The 21,779-nt window shown below is 36.3% G+C and overlaps 2 protein-coding genes across 2 annotated transcripts; both read right to left on the bottom strand.

Moving 5' to 3' along the window:
• Nucleotides 1–819: 819 nt before the first annotated feature.
• On the bottom strand, nt 820–4,254 carry LOC148848362 (Ribosomal protein L19 family protein). The gene is made up of 5 exons (XM_088949064.1): nt 3,957–4,254; nt 3,487–3,864; nt 3,288–3,374; nt 3,063–3,196; nt 820–1,116 (listed from the first exon to the last, which is right to left on the bottom strand). The coding sequence occupies exons 1-5, from the start codon at nt 3,978–3,980 to the stop codon at nt 1,008–1,010; spliced, it is 732 nt and encodes a 243-aa protein (XP_088805190.1). The 5' UTR covers nt 3,981–4,254; the 3' UTR covers nt 820–1,007.
• Nucleotides 4,255–12,140: 7,886 nt separating this feature from the next.
• LOC148848361 (protein mago nashi homolog) lies at nt 12,141–20,582 on the bottom strand. The gene is made up of 3 exons (XM_088949912.1): nt 19,921–20,582; nt 19,568–19,744; nt 12,141–12,600 (listed from the first exon to the last, which is right to left on the bottom strand). The coding sequence occupies exons 1-3, from the start codon at nt 20,134–20,136 to the stop codon at nt 12,541–12,543; spliced, it is 453 nt and encodes a 150-aa protein (XP_088806038.1). The 5' UTR covers nt 20,137–20,582; the 3' UTR covers nt 12,141–12,540.
• Between the last annotated feature and the right edge of the window lie 1,197 nt (nt 20,583–21,779).

Here is a 21,779-nt window from a genome sequence, read left to right as displayed (position 1 = left end):
TAAATATATAATAAAAAATTTTATTTTAAATAATAATATTTTATATATAATTTTTTTATTTTTTATATATAATAATAAATAATTTTTATAATTCTTAATTTTTTGTATATAAAATTATATATATATATATATATATATATACATATTTTATTTTTTTTAAATAACCTGCAATCGAACTCAAATTTACAAGCATTGAACCGAGCCAAGCTCGAACTCAAACTCGAGCCTAATACAGTTTCAATGAACCAAGCTGGAATAACCAAGTATTCGGCTTGGCTCGGCTCAAATCTACCCCTAGCTGAACCTTTGGTTGAGAGTGGAGAGGATAAGTTGATCAACTTATGTGCATTTGATATCGATATCTGTGGGTTCCACAATTTTCCTATGGATATCATTTGATAAATTACCATTGGGGGGAAGTTTACAAAAATAACAAAGCATGCCCTAAAAATGGTCAATTGTTTAACACATTCAGATAAATTTACTGATGAAAAGAACACAGATAAATGCATTTAGACAAATATGCCCTAAAAAGAGAGAGAAGATATCCTAAAATGAAAAATTGTACGCACCCTGAGAACACGGCATCCAACTGCACACATCAGGAATATCTCTCTATGAATTTAATATGCAAAATCAGATCTTCCCATTGTGTGGATGGATACCATGTTCTCACGGTGTTTACGCAGTCTTTCCTTTCAGGAGAACCAGGCTCACTAAAACTGCCTCGTGAGAATGGCTTTTTTTGGCTTTCATTTGTACTCTGCTTTCTCGTAATGGATATTTTCTACGCTTTCAAATGTTTATATAAGAAAAAACTGATCGACAAACGCCAATAGGCTTTCCCTCCATTCTAAAAAAATTGCCAGAATATTGGTTCATTCCACGAACACCAACCATCTACCACAAAAGGCTAACATTGATTCACAGTTGACAAGAAACTACAGCTCTCACAATCCTTGAGAGAAAGCAACAACAAGAAGGCCGAAAGTTCCTAAGATGATATTTTACTTGAAGGTTGAGAGTCTTGGGAGCTTGTCCCTCAGATAGTACAGCCTTGCTCTCCTTACCTTCCTGTGGCTAACAACTTTTATCTCTTTGATGTTTGGCGAGTACCTGTAATTAAGACGGGTTAGTTTATAGTATATACGTATTCCTGATATCAAAACATTATAAAATTACTTGCAATGAACCACTTAACGTCTACTCTCAGCCAAGTACAGAAACAATCATAGTTACAATTCACATAACATCCACAGTTACTGCTACGTTGTCAGTTTCAACCCAGTTCTCCTTTGAAGTGGGACTTCTTTCCAATTATGGAAACGTCTAAGGAATCTTGTGACCAAGAATTTCTCTTTATAGATGCCCAACTAAATATATCATGTCCGAAAAACAAATCAGTCTATCAGGTGGGGTATCTCCCAGGTAGGGCCAAAAGATGTTCAATTTCATGGTAAAACCATTGAAACTCAGAGAGTGCTCTAGAAAAAGCCAGGAGAGCATAATATGAAACTCAAGCAAAAAAGGGCAGCTTTTTCAAACTAGTTTTGAATAAATGAAAATCTTCTGTGAAGATCATCCTAGGCATTCAGAATCATTTTGCATGTCCTGAATGCAGCTTTTGCTTCTAAGTTAAAGAAATTACTCAACAGTTTGTATAAAACTTTTAACTGAGTATCATAAAATTGAAGTCATTTTGGCATCAATATTTCGAATGTTCTCCTGTTCAAAGGGCAAGTTTTCCTTTTACATGGACACAGGAAAAGAACAAAAAGAAACAAATCAAAATGCAGGGGATTTAGAAAACAAGATTTACTTGGTTATAAGTCAATTTAGGCCATGTTTGGTTAACTTCTGTGAGCCTCATTCTTCCAGTTCTTACTCATTCTAGGCAAGAATGAATAACATGAGATCGTTTGATTACAAAATTCTGCCATGGGCCTCACTCTTTTTAGAATGAAAAATGAACCCACGGCACAAAAAAAGTAACTTGGAGCACAAAAATAATCATGCCCCATGTTGCTCATTTTCATTCTTCAGAGAAGCTCTGTGCCAATGCTGATGACATTGACTGCTGGCCATCCACCAGTAAAAATCTATACCAACAGTTTGGAGACCTAGGCTGATGGTTTATGACGCTAGCATAGAGATTCTTTTGAAAATGAGCAACATGGTGCACGATCATCTGATGTTTTATTATATTTGTAACCGAACAGGTTCAAAATTTACCACTTATTAACAACTAAAAACAAAAGCAATAGCAAAACAAAGGCAAACGTTTCAAACTCTTCAATGAAAAAAAAAAAAAAACCATTACCCAATGTTGGTCCAGCCATCTAGGGTCTTGGGAGGGATGGATTGGTCTCATACTTGTCAGCCCAAGATTTACCATTATGCCAAGTAATGACTCCTATTCTAAACTCTAAAACACTAGGAAAGTCTAGGATTATTAAAATGTTAAGGCCCCAAACTTAAATCAAGATGGCTTATGTACACCTACACATTTTTGCAATAAAACTGTAGTGGAGTCCATTTTTTTGTTTTCCCTTTCATTTATCCCTTTGACTAATGTGTGGACTTCGGACATCAAGGAAATGAATAGCCTAAACCAGGTTGCTGTTTGAAATTAGAGAGAATTTTGACAATTTAAAGTACAAAACCCAAATCAACATAAATTTGACTGAAACAACCCAAAAACTGAAATTACTGCAATATATTTACCAGGGTAGTATTCAATTACACATGAAGAACTCATTGTTTTTCAAGTTTTTTGGCTTTACATTTTTTTCTAAGTTAGTTAAAGGAAACCAACACAATTATCTCAAAATGCAAAATAACGTTATGCATGAGTCTACTTATCTCATATATCCAATTTATTTTATATATTTGAAACTGTGTTTCAATATCCGTCATATTTCACTGTCTATTGATCAGGAAGTCTAGCTTTGTCAAGTTTGATTGTCCATATATACAGCAATTGAAGAGACAAGAAAAATTAGCCCAATCGGTTTTAACTATTCACGTGAAAGACAATTCAATATTGATAAACAAATACTTACAGAGGGAAGACGATCTCAACTCCTATACCAGCAATAATTCTCCGAATTCGGATTGTTGTATGGATTCCAGCATTTTGTTTGGAAATCACAATACCTTTGTAGATGGACAACCTACGCCTGTTCTCCGGGACTTCCTATGGGTGGATTGCATACAAAAAATCATAAGCTTTTTTTTTCTATAAATGAAAAAACAATATCTAAATAGAAAACCAGGGACCCAGTTACCAATTTGATCAGTACAACATCTCCAGTCCTGATATCCGGAGTGGGTCTTTCCTTCTCTGATGCCTCAATAGCTCTCTTATTCAAAATCTAATACTCCAAGAAAGGGAATTCAAGGATTCGATTAAATCCCAAATTCTACAAGGGATCAACGAAAACAAATAAATCGATTAAATGAAATAATCAACTCAAAGAAAAGTACCCCCATTATCTCTCCAAGCTTGATCCGGGGTTTCCTAGGCGGTTTTGCTTCAGCGTCTGCCGCTGCAGCTTCGGCCTCTGTTTCTACCTCAGTTTCTGCGGCGGGGACTTCAGGATTGGCTGTCTCCTCCGGTTCAGAATTGTCAGTAGTTTCAATAACTTCTCCCTCAGAGTTGGATTCAGCCTTTACAACGAATGGTAATTTGTTCCGTCGAGCGGCAATTGGATCTACTTTCAAGCCAAATCCACTGGAAGAAACCCTAGAAACCGTAATTCTGTTAGAGTTGAAGGAAGACCAACGAGAGGAAAAGACAGTAGAGACCCGTAGCTGCTTCTTTGAAGAACAAGGAGACACAGTCCTTGGGACTGAAACAAGAGCCTATAAACAGAAAAGCATATTAATCAACAAATCGATAAGCTACGAAGAAAATAAACAAAAAAGAAACTAAGAAAGTGAGGAGGAAAGAGTACCTGCGGGAGTACATTAGAACCCATGATTGAAGAAACAAGAGAACGAGCCAATGAGAGTGAGTTAATGAGATCTTAAGATGAGAGAATTTTTCGACTCATGAGAGAGAGAGAGAGAGAGAGAGAGAGGAGCTTGAGCAGAAACAAGAGGGAAGCCTTATCTGTTCAGACTTCAGAGTTGTGTGGGAAATGAGAGAGGAAGCAAAGCGCCAACACTACCAGATTTATGAACCGGAGCATGGGTCAACCCATGAATCGACCGGTCAGTTCTTTTGGTCTCGTGTCCAGACTCCAGGTCCGGGCCATAGAATTAGAATAGAAGCTTATGCACATTAGGTCATTAGTTGGGTGTGCGATAATATATTAGTCAGGACCTGTGCGATCTACGGTATAAATAAATAAAATTGAAGATGGAGCTACATTTCCAATTAAGTGGTGTATATCCAAGTTAATTAAAATATTAGTTTTTTGGGGTTATATCTAGTTTATCCAATCACATTTTAAGTCGTGCTTTAGTGAGAGCGGTCAATTTTCTATTTTTTATCTAAATTTGTATTATTTTTTGTATCTTAATGTTATTTTTTTTTTTTGAAAAACAATTTTTTATTAAGTTTTATTAGTTTATTATTATTTTTGTATTATTTCTAGGTAAAATTATAAGAAAACATCATCTTAAAACAATTTTATAAACCACCTTTGTGTTTTTACCCTAACCAAGGCATCTCTTATAGTTTTAGAAAAAAGTGCAAATACCTCCTTTCCCTGGACTTTTAGCAACAAAGACATGGAAGCCTTATCATTGTTAATGCATTATCTTACATAATTTAAAGTTTCAACCTTATCCTTCACTAATTTATTTTTTCAGATAATTTTCAAAGAATAATTCTCCTTACTCTTCTTAGACAAAATAAGGTAAAAAGGTTGAAGTGAAGTAAAATTAATGTATTACATCAACATTTTTTATTTGGAATGTTGACGAAAGGAAGGTATTTGCATCTTTTTTCAAAACAATAGAGGAGGCTTGTTAAGGTCAACACAAGGAAGTTTCATTGGATTGTTAGAAAACCAAATGAGGATTTTATAATTTTCCTTATTTTTAAATGAAATTTAAATTGATTTTAAAATAATTAAACTATATTTAAAATTAATATTTTTATTAATTTTTAAAAATACTAAATATTGAATTTATTTAAATATTCCTTATGAAATTTTTATAAATTTTTATTTTTAGTACAACTTAAGTTGGTTTTAAATGAATAAAATTTAATTATAAAACTAATAATTTTTTGATAATTTTGTATTAGTTTTATATTAATTTTAAATTGATATTAGTTTTTGATTTATCTTATTCCTTTTATTAATTAAAATTTTTATTATATTAATAGAATATTTATATCAATAACAATAATTAATAATTATTTTTATTTTATTTAAATAACTTACTAAATTATTTTATTATGGTTAGTTAGTTTTTATTATTTTCAAATGGAATATAATTTTTGAATGGAAGTAGATTATTTAGTGTAATAATATATTATTGAATATCTCAATTTCAATATAGTTAATCTTTACTAATAATTACAATTTAATGCAAATATAACTAATATATATAATTATGGGTAAATTGAAATGAATGCATATAAAATTAAAAAATTAAAAAGGAGGGGAGAGAGAGAGAGTTAATGACTTAATGGTGTATAAATAAGGAGTGTTAAAAGTGTTAAAGATGATTGATCACTTTTTATTTTGCTCAATTTTAAAATTAAAAAATTAAAGAAAAACTGAAAAAAGATATATGCCTTTGAAAAGAAACAAGAAGAAAAAGATGATGAATTTGAAAATAAACTACAAAGCATAAAAGTTTCACCTTGGCACATTGCATTTTAATATATAGATATAGATGTTTATATGAATGAACTTGTTTTGGAGTTGTCAAATTAATGAGGTTGAAAAGAAATAAATGAATATTTTTGGGAACAAGGAATTTGTGCGGCAATCCCACATTTACATTTCACTTAGGACTTCAATTGATTTTCTCATTCCCTTCTGGTATGATTCTAGAAGCAAAATCCCAGTTGCATCGTTCAGGTCCACGTTATCTGCTTACATTCTCTTGCAAAGATTTTCAGCCAATGGACTCTACAACAAAACCTGTTAAACCTTCTCCCAACATTTCAGACCTTGTATATGGATTTCCGAGGGAAAATGCAAATGAAAAAGGGAAAAAAAAAAAAAGAATAGAATGGAAGAGGGGAAAAAGCGCACCACATGTTTATTGTTGCTAGTGGTTGCCTGAGATGGCGGTGGTAGTGAATAACGTTCCCTTCTCTGTTTTGAATTGAAAAACAAAAAATAATAAAATAAAAAATAATATCAAACCCTAATCGTAATGGGTGTGAGAGAGAGAGAATAGGGGTAAGGGTACACGTCTCAATCAAGGGTGGGAATGGAGCTTTTGGGCAAATTTTGGAACTAACAGAACGAGCTAAAGTTTATCCCGTGTTAGGGGTGCAGTTTGTGTGGGAGGACAAATGGCTGCACACAATTATTTGGGGCACTGATGTAGTAAGATTACATAAGCAATACAAAATTCCAACAGCTAGGGTTGGGTTTTGAGGAAGTTACGACCATGGTCATTGGGTCGGATGAGTATGCATCAATATTGTTAACTGTCAATCAAAATTAAATAGGTTCTACCTCTGCTATTATGTTATGTGTCTAAGGAGAATTCATCCTTAAAATCTAGTTGTTAGAGGGTTATTATATAATGTGCTTAGGAGAAAAATACCCCTAAAAACTAGTTATTAGAAGGAAGGAACTCAAATACATATATACCCTATAATAGCATCCCGTTATATTAACATCCCATACTACAAACATAGGACAAATGGATCGTAACATCGGACCCACTAATGGGCCCATGGGTAAAGTTATTAGAGAAACTTGGGGAGTCATTGGGTGGATAAGGGACGGTTATTGAGATTTTACATTGGGTCAATTAAGAGTTACAAGTTGAGTTTAAGTAGTTGGGTCATGTTAGGAAATTATGTGGATAGTGGTTGAATCGAGTAGGATACATGGATTAATGTTGGGTCCAAGTTGTTAGGAATTTGTTTGAGAGTATTTAAATTGTATTTTTCTTCTCAATTAAGAAATTATGAGAATTATCTTTTACAATTGAGATTATCTCTTAGAGGTCTTCGTCTCACTCGAAGCAGACAGAATTCACGTTACATCCTATTTGGGACTGTAATAAATGGTATTAGAGCCAGCCATGGATCCCGGTTGTGAGCACCGGCTTTTCCAACTACAACAAAGGTTCGATTGTTGGTGACGAAGCAAGACAAGTTTAGGGTGTTGGAGTCTCTCAGCTCGTCTTGATCAACTTGAAGCTTTTTATTCACCATGCAGATCCAATGGAGATCAACCACAGCAAGAGTCATGTGATTGGTCTGTTACATAACACCCTAACAGGAACAACTCCATGAGCTTTTCTTGTAACTCTAATTTCTCTCATTGGCAGAGAAAAGTCTCAACCTTAGTTGTGATGGCTCTCAACAAAGACGGTCATGAAGAAGAAGAGGAGAAGATAGGCACAACAGAGGGTCTACCTAAAGCCTACACGGTTGTATACACCAAAGAGAACATTGAAGCCATCTCCGATGACGGGAAGGAGCGTCTCCAGTGGTCGAAAGCTCAAAAGGTTGGTAGAGAATGTGACAATTCAAGGGAAGAAACCCAAACTAGGAAGAGGGATGGAAAAGTCTACCTTAGAGAAATGGAAGCATCCTTCATCCACAGACTCCTCCATTGGGATCTTTACTCAAAGCGGGCCTGAGATCTCTCTCCATTGTAACAACAATCAGCCATGACTCTGCTACTCTTCCCCATCGATTAATCTAAAGCAGGTCATCTTCGAATCTACAGATTCCCCCCACTGTTCTACTTATTATTTGCAGAGGTTCAGATGCCATATCGTTTGCTGTGCAGAAAAAAGAATTCTCGTTGCAAACCAATTGCCTATCCAGGAGCAACGTGACCCAAAAAAATTTGGTAAAGGACATGCTAGTTTTGCAGTTTAAAGATGGATTCTCGCCAGGTGTTGAGGTTGTTAACGTTAGGTGCTGGGTGGCTGAATGGGATTCATTGGAGCAGGTATCACAATTCCTCACTAAGTATTAAGTGTATGCTAACGCTTTCAACAATTGGGATTGAAAATATGCCTTCTCATGGTTTCTATAAGCATCACGCGTGGTTGTTCTTTCATTACATGTTGCTTATTTTAGCTTAGCCATTATGTTATTGCAATGGCTTCTAGAGATAATCAGCAGATAATTTATACATCACCGTTGGGAGCTGTAAGCAATCAACAATATAGAGGATTGAGCCAAGAGTTTTTAGAAGCTAAGTGGATGACAGGTGGTGTCACCCTCTCGCTAAATGCAAATGGTTTGGTCATGACAATAGAGGTTCTCAGGAGAATGCTATACAGAGGGTCTGAGGTTTTGAAGGAATTTGGACTACAAATTATACAAACAGCATCAAGTTTGCAGCTCTTAATGGATAGAGTGGTAGTTGATGCTTTAAATGTCACACTCTACCTGTTCCCACAAGATTTGCGGAGATTGGATGGAAACTATTTGCGGCTAAGAGAAGGTGTGTTATTGCAGTAAATGACAAAAATAGAGATGTAAAAAGGAGTCTCATCGTGGCGTCATCTCTTGCAAATACTCAGGCCATGAATTGTATCCATAAGCATGGAAAAGATGATCTGGGATGCTACTAAGACACCCATTGGTGTCGCCAGAAAGCAGAGACGAACACTCATCTGCCCCAATTCTTACCATCACAATATATGTCAAAGCTGGCTGCGTTTGGCTTGTTGGAGGCTCTGGTCTTGACGACAAGGTCAATTTTAAGAGGGTGAGAATGTCACGGACACACTAACGGGGCCCATGGGTCAAAGTTATTAGAGAAACTTGGGGAGTCATTGGGTGGATAAGGATCAATTGTTGAGATTTTTATGGAGAAATATTTACATGGGTCAGTTAAGAGTTATAAGTTGAGTTTAAGTAGTAATGTCATGTTGGGAAATTATGTGGATAATGGTTGTATTGAGTAGGATACATGGATTAATGTTGGAATCAAGATTTTAGGAATTTGTTTCAGAGTCTATTTAAGTTGTATTTTTCTTCTCAATTAAGACATTATGAGAATTATCTTTTATAACTGATATTCTTATTTGTTGGAGGTTTTCATCTCCCTAGAAGTAGACGAAATTCACATTACACCCTATTTGGGATTATGACAAATGGTGGCGTCAGTATTGCAAATGGGACTAGGTGGATTAGTGCAAAGCCAGTCCGCGTGGGCGTTGGGACTGTAGAGCATGGTGGAATGTTATGGTCTATTTGTCTCGTATTAGTAGTATGGGATACTAATGTGAGGTATCCCATATTGGTAGTATGGGATGCTGTTGTGGAATATATATGTGTTTGTAGGGGTGAGTTCTCCTAAGGCACATAACAAATGGTATCAGAGCCTATATCATGCCTCCCAGTTGCAATCGTGTGACGTAGGTGGTGATGTCGGTATTGCAGTGTTCGACCAGGACTAGGTGGACTAATGCAAAGCCAGCCTACGTGGATGTCGGGACTATAGAGCGTGGTGAAATACTATGATCCATTTGTCCCATGTTGATAGTATGGGATGCTGTTGTGGGGTATATATGTACTCGGATTCCCTCCCTCTAACAACTAGTTTTTAGGGGTGTATTCTCCTAAGGCACATAACATATTACTTGTTAGTTTCAACAAACCCTATAGCTTGCGTTTAGGTCAGGACTGGACCTACCTTGACCCACCATCCCAACTCAGATTGGTTTTTTTTTTTTTTTTTCTAAATGATTGGAAGGGGATACACAAGATGGGTAGCACGTCCCAAACATCACAGAAGCAAATAAAATTAAGAGACAAGGCAAAACATCCAAACTTATAACGCCTGCAATAAGAGTATCACGACCCAACCAATTCACTACCGAATTTGCTTTAAGAAAAAACATGACAAAAAGAGATACCTGAGTTTAAAGGAGATAGAACATGATGGCATTCCTCAATGATCTTATGCAATCTCCACGGTGGGTTCACACCCTTCTTCAAACAATTGATGATGATGAATTTCGAGTCTCCTTCAAGGATGGCATGGTAATCTCTGAAGTTGATGGCAATGTTGAGTGCTTCCCATCGAACCCAAGCTTCGGCAGAGTAAATGGTAGTGATACCGATACAATGCAAGCGATGGAACAGTGACCTCCCAAGTTGCGCCGAGACATCAAAATTGATCTTGATAGGGCAGACCCAAATAATTGGGCCCCAAATAATTGGGCCCCAAACTTCATCACTAGAATCAATCTCCTCTTTTAAAAGACTTACATTAATCTCCAAAAAATAGGAGTGGGCCTTATTAAGGAGAATAGGCAGTTGAGTAGTGCTATTATTAAATAATGTCATTTTTGGTTTTTCAAATAAACTAGCAAATTACAACGCATTTTCTTTGAATAGAGCATCAGATGGGCACTTCATCCCAACAATTCAAGTCCACCAATCATACATGGATGCATCATTTATCGGCCCAGTAAGATCAGGCTTGCTTCGCATAATCACAATCTTTGAATATATGGATAATATCTTCCTCTTCTCCACAGTGGCAGCATGTACCATCTATCTTCAAACCTTTATTGATTAAATTTCTTTTCGTAGGTAACTTGCTGCCAAAGTTCAAAATTTCGTATCAACTACGTATCGTTCTGACAAAGGTCCGATATGCAAAACGTGTAGAAATTGTCTTCTTGTTTCTTTTTGTATGTATCGATCAAAATGGGCCCATAGATACAAGCCCAAAACAGTCCAATACACTTAATTCATTTAGAGAGTTTTTTTATCATTATTTTTCATTAATCTACATTTAATGCCCAATTCTCTCTAATCCTCTCTCATTAATTAATGATTCTTTCTCTCATTAATGTAGTTGTTACTCATTAATTACATTAGCCATTAATTTTAGCTCTTATAATTGTAAGCATAAAATCTAAAGTTTTAGTGATAACAATATTCGAACCTTAGTCATTAGGTTCTAATGAGTAATGACCATATATGTTCATCACTAAGCCACACTAATTTGTTTATTATGGTCATATAATTTTTTGTTTTAAGTAAGTTTTTATTTTTTCTTAGTGGATGTTCCATGTTTATTGATAAATGCTAGGATTCTTTATTAATTATAAATTAATTAAGTATTAAAAAATATATCGATTATTTGAAAATTAATGTATAAATTTTCCATTATTTTTCAATGGTTATTAATTGTGTTACATTTTACATAAACTATTAAATTATGTTTGTTTGCATTTAAATAACTTATTTATAATCATATAAAATTTATAATTATTGTTATTAATATAATAACTTATTTATAATCATATAAAATTTATAATTATTATTATTAATATATTTTTTAAGATCTTTTAGAGTTTTCTAGCATATTGATACGTATCTTGATTTTTCATCCATATCCATGCATATCTAAAGCGTATCCCGATACGCCTCTTAAAATTAACTTTCCAATACACCTTGCGTTTCCAATCCTTTAAACCTTGCTTGCTGCTAAGAAGCAAGAACATGAAAACCTTTATCTTATGGGGATTTTTAGATTCCAAATACTATTAAGAACGTCCCAACCCAAATTCAGCCCATTGACAACACGGCTCCAGATCTGCTTTTCACACGTTCACACCAACCTCAGTCTCACAACACGTCTCAGCCGTATATTAGAAACATCTCTTTTATTTGTCACATGAGAAAATTTTCTATTATATTAATAATCCTTTAGTTCTCGAAAAACTATTGTTGACCAGGGTTGGATTACTACGATTTCAGTATTGCACCCAAGATTTTCAGGTTAAGGATGGGCAAAAACATATTAGGAAAACTCACAAAAACCTCATAGATTCAACAAATAACATGAAATCTAAGGCTCAAATGACTAAATTAGGAGGTTTTAAAAACCCACCTAAAAACTGTTGAACAGTCCGACCAGCTAGCTCAATCGTGGTTCTAAAACACTGGTGTAAACACACAAGAGAGATTAAAAATTCAAAGAATACATGCATATCTCAAACTAACGCTGATCTGGAATGGAAAAGGGGGGGATACCATTGAAGGGGCCAAAGCCAAGTTTCCAACAGTCATAAAAACTACCAATTAATGTCTTCCATTCTTTCGACTTCCATTGACATGTATAGGTAATTTACCAAGCATCAACAAAGAGTAATATAAAGCACGTTAATTGGATATCAGGATATAATGCCGATCAATGCTATTTATAAACTAGATAAAAGTTTGTACAAGACACCCACAGCCAGAAACCTGAATCCATTCCATCCATTTACTACCCAAGAAGTCCAAATCAAACCTCGTAGACACTTGCGGCCAGAAAACAGATCCAAAAAGCATAACAATGCCGGCATCGCTTTGAAAACAAATTGCAATTCTTCCCACTGGCCTCGTAATGAAAAGGTAGTGATCCTCGACTAGATAGGCTTGATCTTAAAATGGAGTGAGATAAGAGAGAAGACAAAACACTTGAGATCCTGCAACAGAAAGACACACTATCATGAGAGCATGTTATATAGAATTGTCAACCACCACTTGTATAATACACTGTCCCTCGATAGGGAAATTACTTGACTTGCATACATGTCAAACAAAATTAGTCGCTGCTTTATATATCCTGATATTAGTTTTGTCTGGCATTGATGTAGAACACTACTCGTATGCATGCTATAAAACTTAAACAATTTATTTTACCAACATTTTGTATTGAATCTAAACATAACCAACATTTTGTGTACAATCATGGCCAAGTTATACATGTACACAAAGAATGCCCTAGTGATTCAATGACCGTAGTTGATATTATACCCAGGGATGCTACAGGCTTTAGATACACAACATTCTAAAAGCTTCTAATTTTCGTGGACTGATTTCTATCCCAGTGAAAAGACAAATGATATCGCTATTTATACTTTCTATATACTAATAAAAGTTAGTACACTTAAGTCTTAAAATACATTTATATTTTGACAAATAATTAAGGATTTGCCCTCTTTATATCTATTACCTTTAGGTAAAAGTGATGGGTCATTGCTTCGTGTAATGGCCTCCCCCTCCCCCCCCCCCCCCCATGCTCATAGTTTTAAAAAAGAGAAATCATTTGTAAATAACTGATAACAGATGGTGGGCCCATTTCCTGCAGTATGGCAGCACAAAAATTACAATTTACAACAAAACTTTTGCTACTACTTGAACTGGATGTACAAATGGTTCTTGTAACCACAATGAATAAAAAGAAGATGAAAGAGACTCCTACTGAGTACTTGCCAATTTCAGAGAAATCCAACCGATAATCTACTGACTGGTATTTTTTTTTTGTAATAAAAAAAAATTATTAGAAAAACAAAAAGAAGGTACAAGAAAGGTGACCAGCAATCACCCGAGAGAAGAAAAAAACAAGCTGCATCCAGATTTCACCCAGCTTAAACCCAAGCCGAAACAAGAATTCACAACCAAGCAAAACCCACACATGACAAATTCCCATGCCCAAGAAAACCAAATACAAAAGACACCCAAATCCTAAACAACTTTCAAAATTTCAGCTTAGGAAAAAAAAAAAGAAAAACAATCCCAGCTCTGTCTCAGCAAAAAAAAAACAAAAAAACTACCAATATCCTTTATCAAACATTTTGGCATCCTCTAAACCCAATTTACAAACTAAAACACCCTGCCTCCCTTAATCAGCCTTTCCTTTGTCTTGGTTCAAAATTTCATTACTTTTCTTGGAGCTTCTCTTTGACTAGCCTCCTTTTAGCCTTGCGAAAACTTTTGAAACCTTAACAGCTTGATTGTTTTCCAAGAATTGGATGGTTAAGAGAGATGCAAATTCTATAGCTGATGGCCTGATGCATAAGCTAAACAAGGGGTGGTGAGAGATTTTTTGTTCTGGGCACAATTGTAAATGTTTTTGGGGTGGGTTGGGGAGAGATAAGAGATTTTATCTCTCACAGTCTTTGCTCTCTACCTCTTTGTATTTTACTTTCTACCTCTTGCATATTCTAATGAAATCTTCAAGTTATTGATCAAAAAAAAAAAAAAAACAAACAGTTTGATTGTGTTCCTGGCTTCTAAACTTTCTTACAGAATTCGGAATTCTGTTAGCTTCGTTCAACTCCTTGGAGCATTCATTAGTTCTTTCCAGCTCTAGCACTGCATTCTTATCCAGAACCAAACCAGCCTCCGCCTCACCCCCTTCCTTGTCCAATACCTTTCTCTCTTCCTCTGGCCTGATATCTAAGCCATCTTCAGTCTCTAAATATAGACCAGATGATAGAATTCCAGAATTGCTTGCTATAGGAAACTTCTCTAATTCTTTAAAAGTTTTCTTTGCATACTCTTCACCTCCCATAAATCTCAGTCCCAGTACCTTGCTAAACTTTACCTCTACAGCCACCACCTTTTTCCATGTCCACAGTTTTGTTAATCTGGTGTATTTCATTAATAACCACACCCTCTTCTTCGTCTTTATCCTCTAGAGGCTTCGTTTTATAATTCCTCTTTCTTTTAAGTCTTATTCTGCGAAACTTTTTAGTTCCTTTAATCCCCTTATTAACCAACATTTCATCTTCTTTCAAACCTGTCCCAATGACGTCTCTGGTTCAGTATTATCTTCCTTGTTACCTTCGGATTTTTCAGATATTTTCTGCCTTTCTTGTGAAAGAAAAAAAAAAAGTTTCATTTTCCTTGTCAGCTAAGTTGCTTTCTACTCTAACCTGAGTCACAATGTCTGTGGAATCTTCTATATCTTTATTAACTGGTATAACCTGTCTTTGGGTGGGGTAGCCTGGATACAGACCTAACCTTTTGTATTTTTTGCACACAGTGGCTGCTTTAGACTACAACCCATGTTCTCATGCTTGTCAAACTCTAATTTTAACAAAATGGTGGTTATAAATTTAAAAAGAAAAAAAAAATCTATTGACTGGTATACAAAGGTACCATGGAAAAAAATAAAAACTAACTAGCAATTGAGCAATTTTTAGGTAACTCAGTTGAAGGTGAACAAAACCCTAAACCAAACTTTGATGAGTTCACAGACATGCAAACCCAATTGGAACTCTTGAAAATGGAAGGGGCAGATGGTAATATTGATGATCACTACATGGGTTCAATACACCCGATACGGGGTGTATCGTATCGAAACTTTGAACCTTGGTTTTATGTGATAGGCGAAAAACATTTAGATTGAAAGGAAAATTTTATAAAACAGTTGTAAAGCCAGCTATGTTGCATTAAGCAAAGCGTTGGGCAGTCAAGATCATAAAAGCATTCATATGAGAAGTTGCTTTCAAGATCATTAACATGTGTGACACTTCTCAAACAATGAGGAAATCATGGTGCCTCTTTCCACATGTGTGCTCTTTGCCTTGGTTGTGGGGAAAGTGTTGACCACCAACTTCTTTTTTTTGATAATTCAGAATTAATTCATTAATCAAAGAGAGATCTGTTACACATAAACCCAAAGGGAGGCTCGAGGTGCAGCCTCACTCTAAAGAAAATATCAGAACTACATGAAGTGTTGACTACCAACTAATTACAAGTACTCTGTTATTTATCAACAGAAAAAGTGTTGACCATCTCTTTCTTTCTTGCTCCTCATCGAAGGTACAGAATGATTTCTTTATCCTCTTTGAATCAAATTGTCATGTCCTTTTTTTTGAAAAGGTAAAGTAAAAATTGAATTAATCAAAAGGATAAAAACAAACATATCTGCTCACTGTACAAGTTTCTGTACAACTGAACACAACTTTAAGAAACCTCAAAAAAGTTCACAGAACTCAAATATGCCCCCAAACTCAAAAAGGGAGGAATTTCTTTGGTCATGAACTAGAGCATTAGTGCTTTGGATCCTTTGGTGTGAAAAGAATGCTACTAGTTGACAACAAAACTAAAGATGAAGACACCATAATGGAGAACGTCATGGTGAAGACAGCTCACTGGGTGTTGACAAGCAAAGAGTTCAAAAGATTGACTGTTGATTATATATTTAAGGGGATGGGCCATGGTGGTAAGCTTCACTCACTCATAGAAAGAATTCTATTAATACCACTTGGTTAGCATCACTGAGGAGGAAATCAAAACTTAACCTTGATGGATGCAGCCTTGGCAACCTGAGACCCTCGTGCGTAGGGGGTGTTTGTAAGAGACCATCATGGAAATATCATTATGAGCTTCACAGGGCCAATTGGAGAAGGAAACTCAATAAAAGCTGAAATTATTGCACTTATTCAAGGCCCGAAAATAGTCCACTCATTAGGATGGTCAAATCTGACGGTTGAAGGGGACTGCAAGGTCACCCTTTGCTGGATGGAGAACAAAAAGGAGGGCCCTTGGTTAATTTGACAGGTGATTAAGAGAATCACTTTCATTAGCATCCAATCTGAACTGCTCGTTCTGATGGATACATCATTCCGCTAATTCATTAGCAAATACCCTTGCACTGACCGGAGTAACCAGGGAGCAGCTCTTATGGGGGACACAAGGGCCAGGTATAGATGTAAATCCATCTATAACGCAACAGAAACTTTTGGATCTCTTTTCAGCCTAGTACTGCTTGTATCATTTTCTCTATATCTGTGTTTATAAAGCTTCCAAACCAAGCTATACCAAATCACCTAGTGAAACAGAGAGATAAAAGGAATCAGTTTCTTTGGGGCGTAAGCTGACACTTGAGGTGCTTGGCATACTACTAGTGTATCATCTTTTCCACTTAATAAAATCTGGAGTTTCAATAAAAAGTAACTAGTTCTATGAAAACCTTTGATATGTAAAGGCATAAGTAAAACTCTACCTATTCATAGTCTAAAAGACCTAGTAACGTTGAAATCATTGCTAAAATGGAAAAGGGACTCCTGAAGGCCGATTGAAGATTCCTTCAATTCTCCAACCCTTGACTTTACTATTACTTATTATAACATGCCCTTCTCTTCCCCTCAACTTCAAAAACAAAGCAATTCATCATTCAAGAAACTCACGAATTTTATGATTTCTGAATACCATAATGACACATAATGCACTGGAAAAACATTTTAATCTGTGAATTTTTCCCTCATTTTGAAACTACACTCGACCGGCCTCTCTAGCATTTTCCATTTCTACAATAATCAAGAATACAAACATCTTGGGCATAAAATGTGTGAAACCATATCCAGATTGGAGCCAGTAAAAAGAACACTTCAGGATGCAATTCCTCAAGCAAAGAAGAATCCCAGCTTCAGTTTTATCTATTTATTGATTTATTTTTTATAACTGCCCAGCTTTAGTTTTTCAAACTCTCATAAGTTGATGGCAACTGACTTTCTATAAATATATTGATAAAAAAAAAAAAACTGACTTTCTATAAATAGTGAACTTGAATCCAACAAGAACTACCATGAACTCAAAGATGTTTATTGGATCCTGAGTGGCTCACCTATCCTCATAGGCTTACTAAATGGGGAAACCAAGTTCACACTTTTGTTATTGTAACCCAAGTCAACAAGACCAAATCTCCCTTATCACCTGATTCACCTCTCTGATTTATGATATTTAGAGGGAACATGATACTCACCCGTTACCATGAAAAAGAGGAAAAGCGAAGCATTGAAAATGAGGTCAGGTTCAAATATAAAATCCACAAACTTTCATTTGCTAGATTCTTGACTAATAAAAGGACCCCAATCCATTTCTTGCAAGCTATAGAGGTAGCTGACAAAAATGTTCCCGTTCCACCCTTTTTCCACACTAATCAGTTCCCTTTGATTAAATGACAAGATATCATAGTCAATGTAATTATAATTTCATTAATTCAAGTGCATTATGCATAGGCTTTTAAACATCATACAGTTCATAAACAAAGCTCCTTTGAATCGTTTTGTTTTCTTTCTCCCTTTTCCCTTTTAGCCTTTTATTTTGATAGCAAATTTCCATTAGGGAAAAAAGAGGTCTATAGTCATTGATGTAACATATACATCTCAAAGGCCATCACTCTATAAAGGTTAACTAAGCGAGGGTAGCACAGTGACAAAGAGAGACCCAAAGAAACCAACTCAACCCTTTCATCTAATTTGGGGGGGGGGGGGGGGGGGGGGGGGGGGGGCTTGGTATTGTGGCCTAATGTCTGGTGTTTTTGAATCTATTGAGCCCCATTGTGGCATGGTTAGAACCACATGGTTTGAACATACGGTGTTCTGCACTGTGGTGAGGATGTATTGTTAGAAAAATTTTAAATGAAATATTTCAATAATTTATTACATTACATATGGTAATCATCCAATTTACCACAGTCTAGACCAATCAACAAGATTTGGGTGGTTCAAGAAATGTGATATCCTGTGGTCCAAAACCATCCACATATGATTTTAAAACATGTCACACCCCTAAAAGAATGCCTAATGGGCGTGGCAATGTTTTAGTACCGAACAATCCACAGAATATCCACAGTACAGAACAACCCCTACATGACTCAAGCTCTGTAAAACCCCACAAAAGAAGTAAACTTAAATTCTTTTAGAATCATTTTTGTATGTATCGTTTCCTTTTTGTCTCCCGGATTATTTGATGTAAATGAACAGCTAATGTGCAAGATGAATGTCATTTTTCATCTCAAACGTTACTTGGAAAAAAAAGGCAATGTTGTAAACCCTCTAATTGCAGGTATAACCATATAATGTTAGAATTCAAAAAGTATAAACTATTTTAATAGTATATACTTTTCCATGGACGTGTCTACAAGTCCATATTTTCTCATCTTGCCAAACACTTGGAAATATGTCAAATTCCAAATACTGTGTCTATGTCCATGCAACACTATTTAGAACGGAGGAGAGGAAAAGAGCAAATTTATTATCCAGTTCCAGATCAAACTCATCACAGAAAATCTTATGCCTTTCTATCAACTCCAAGGCACTGCAGAAAGTTTGCAGCATAATTTTTCCATGGGGTTTAAAATCCAACCACAATCTAGTAAGACATAATGAACCAACAAGTGATGAAGAAAAAGCCCATTTCCCTTCCCGCACTAAGAAAACAACACCTCCGATAAAATGGGGACCATTGACTAATATTGGCCCCCTGCTATCCGGGGTCTTGCGAGGGATGGAATGATGATATAGACATGGAGCTAACTTTTGCGCTTTTTTGGCACAGAATGGCCGCTCTCAGACTCGAACTGACATTCTCATGCTTCTCAGGCTGAGATTTTACCATTGCAACACGCAATGGTCCCTTCCAAATCTTCTGAAATCCCGACCTAATTTGTTTATAATCAACCGTACCCTTAATCATGATGTTAATATTTGTTTGACAGACTTTTGTGCTCTCAAAATCCACCTAATTAATACAATCAATGATGTAGAAGGTTGGCTAATTGTCACAGAAAAAACAAATCCAAACATCCAAGCAAGCTCACTAGTGCAAAAGGATCTCTTCTTTGCCTTAGTCAGTTATGATTATACAATTACTTACCTGAACAAGGTAATAAAATATGCGAAGTCCTTCGGGATCTTTGCTGCTCTGAACATCAACGAGTGACCCAATCTTCGAAGTAGTAAACGAGATATGCTCGTTCCCCATCACAATCTCAAGCTCCTGACGCCCAACACGGTCGGGTTCGGGCCAGTTGTTATCATCTTCCTTCATTATCTGAAATTCTCCATAATCCAACCAAACTTTATTAAGTATTCCAAAGGAGATTAACCAACAGAGATAGATAAAGATACAGAAACCCTAAAAACACCTACGACTGAACCAAATTTCACAGAGGAAAAGAAGAGACGCGCAAGAAGAGAGAGAGAGAGGGAGATCGAGAGAAGACGAACCTCACTCTCAGATATGATTCTGCGGCATTCTTTGAGGACGGCGGGAGTGAGGAAGACTTCTTTACGGATCATGGTGTCGTTCTTGTAGTTGGAGTTGTTGGCGTAGCGAAGCTTTCCATCGGGACGAAACTCGAACTCTAAGAACTCGTGGCCGAACTTACCTTTGTGCCCTACGTAGTACCGAAGATAGAACTCTCCATTATCTTCCGCTGCCATCTCTTCTTTCTGTTTTCCCGCTTGATTACTTCTATTTGCTCGCTTGTTCAGATGTTCCCTCCCTTTGGTTGTTTGGTTTTCTTCTAAATTAATAAGAACCGATGGCCGTTAGAAAATTGGAAACCAGTGCTTCCACGGCTGGACTAATGTGCTCCGCACCTGGGTGGGTAGAAACCAAGCCAGAAACAGACGCTAGGCATGACTACCGTGGCTGTTGTCAGTGAGGTGTTTTTTTATCGGAAACAGCAGTGCAACACCTCACTAGAAACGGCCAGGAAACGGTTTGACAATGTTGCTGCCATTAATATGGCATGCGATGCCAGTTTCTGCCATATCATATCATCATTCCGATAAACACTAGCCTTTTGCTCAAAATACTTTTTTGGATGTTGTGAGCGGTTGAGAGTGATCATGATGGCTGAACTGGCTAAGGATGCCACGGACCCGTAGCTGCCTTCTTGCTAGTTACATCAATATCATGCGTGATGAGAGAGCAAGATTAAGTTGGGATAAAGAAACGAACTCCGTTGGAAAAGGAGAAACCTCGATAGAGGATCTTATCCCAACAACCCCAAAGCCCTGTCATTTTAGGACACTCAGCCCTCATAATATCATTGCACCATCTTTTCTATTCGAACCATTACTATTCTAACATGCTTGGCTCGACCACTTTCTTTTTTATTCAATTGATTTGAGCATCAGAGCACCTACTTGGGGAATAATTCCTCGGGCTTCTTACTTTTTCTCTTGGTTGTAAATCCTAATGCACGGCTTTGTCCTTCCACCTCGACTTTGTCTAGTTGGCAAAACATCTGGTGCACACCTTATATATAAGATTGTGTTTGATTGCAATACAAATAAAGTAAATTAAGACATGAAGTAAAATAAAGTAAAATCCAAACCAAAATTTTGCATTTCTTTACATTTGCACTCCCATGCATTTGTATTAGTGCAAATAAATTTGCAGTGCAACCACACACAGCCTAAAGATTTCAATTAACAACATTTTATTCTCTCCCTAATACTACTAATGGATGTGTGACATTCTTCGGGATTTGAGCACCAGCTTGCATAAGTACAAGGAAAGATCCGATTATTGGCCATTAACCAACCACACATAATGGAGTTGATGAAACACATGATGGAAGGTTAATTTGTTGGAAATATTAGAGCAATTGGAGTCTTCACAGGCAAAGTAAAAGGGTGAAGTTGTTGACTAATCACTCTTGCCACGGGCATGAGCACGCTACTATTTCTGTGATGGAGACTAAAGGAGTAACTTGAAGAGGATCTGAACTGAGTCCTATTCCTATGGTGTGGTTAAGGTGTAGAAATGTCTTTATTGAGGAACTTTATGATTCGATGCACATGGTCACTAGCCAAACTAGTGAATTTTATACGGTTGCATGCAGTCTAACAATTACTAAACTAGTGGCAATAGGATTTTCCCATGGAAGAATGAACCACTTGCAAGCACCAGCATGAGTTCATGCTGTCCCTCACTTCAACCTCGAGCAAAGAAAGCATGTATTAGTTACTCGAGTAGGGTTGCATGAACCATCCACCTTGGTAGCAGACGGCCCTCAATCATGCTTGGATTACCAGTTCAAAAGCAACTAGGAGTAAGGAAAGTGATGATGTTG

The sequence above is a fragment of the Nelumbo lutea genome, chromosome 6 (assembly GCF_056320005.1).
Source record: "Nelumbo lutea isolate HS-2025 chromosome 6, American lotus-T2T, whole genome shotgun sequence".
NCBI classification, from domain to species: Eukaryota; Viridiplantae; Streptophyta; class Magnoliopsida; order Proteales; family Nelumbonaceae; genus Nelumbo; species Nelumbo lutea.
This window is presented reverse-complemented; position numbering and strand designations above follow the sequence as displayed.

Excerpts from the sequence above, each read along its gene's own strand:
- LOC148848361 (XM_088949912.1), bottom strand. The coding sequence starts at position 20,136 with ATGGCAGCGGAAGATAATGGAGAGTTCTATCTTCGGTACTACGTAGGG. Across the intron at positions 19,745-19,920 it reads GAATCATATCTGAGAGTGAG|ATAATGAAGGAAGATGATAA; the intron begins GTTCGTCTTCTC and ends GGAGAATTTCAG. Across the intron at positions 12,601-19,567 it reads TATTTTATTACCTTGTTCAG|GATCTCAAGTGTTTTGTCTT; the intron begins GTAAGTAATTGT and ends TTTCTGTTGCAG.
- LOC148848362 (XM_088949064.1), bottom strand. The coding sequence starts at position 3,980 with ATGGGTTCTAATGTACTCCCGCAG. Across the intron at positions 3,375-3,486 it reads AGCTTGGAGAGATAATGGGG|ATTTTGAATAAGAGAGCTAT; the intron begins GTACTTTTCTTT and ends TTGGAGTATTAG. Across the intron at positions 1,117-3,062 it reads GTTGAGATCGTCTTCCCTCT|GTACTCGCCAAACATCAAAG; the intron begins GTAAGTATTTGT and ends TCTTAATTACAG.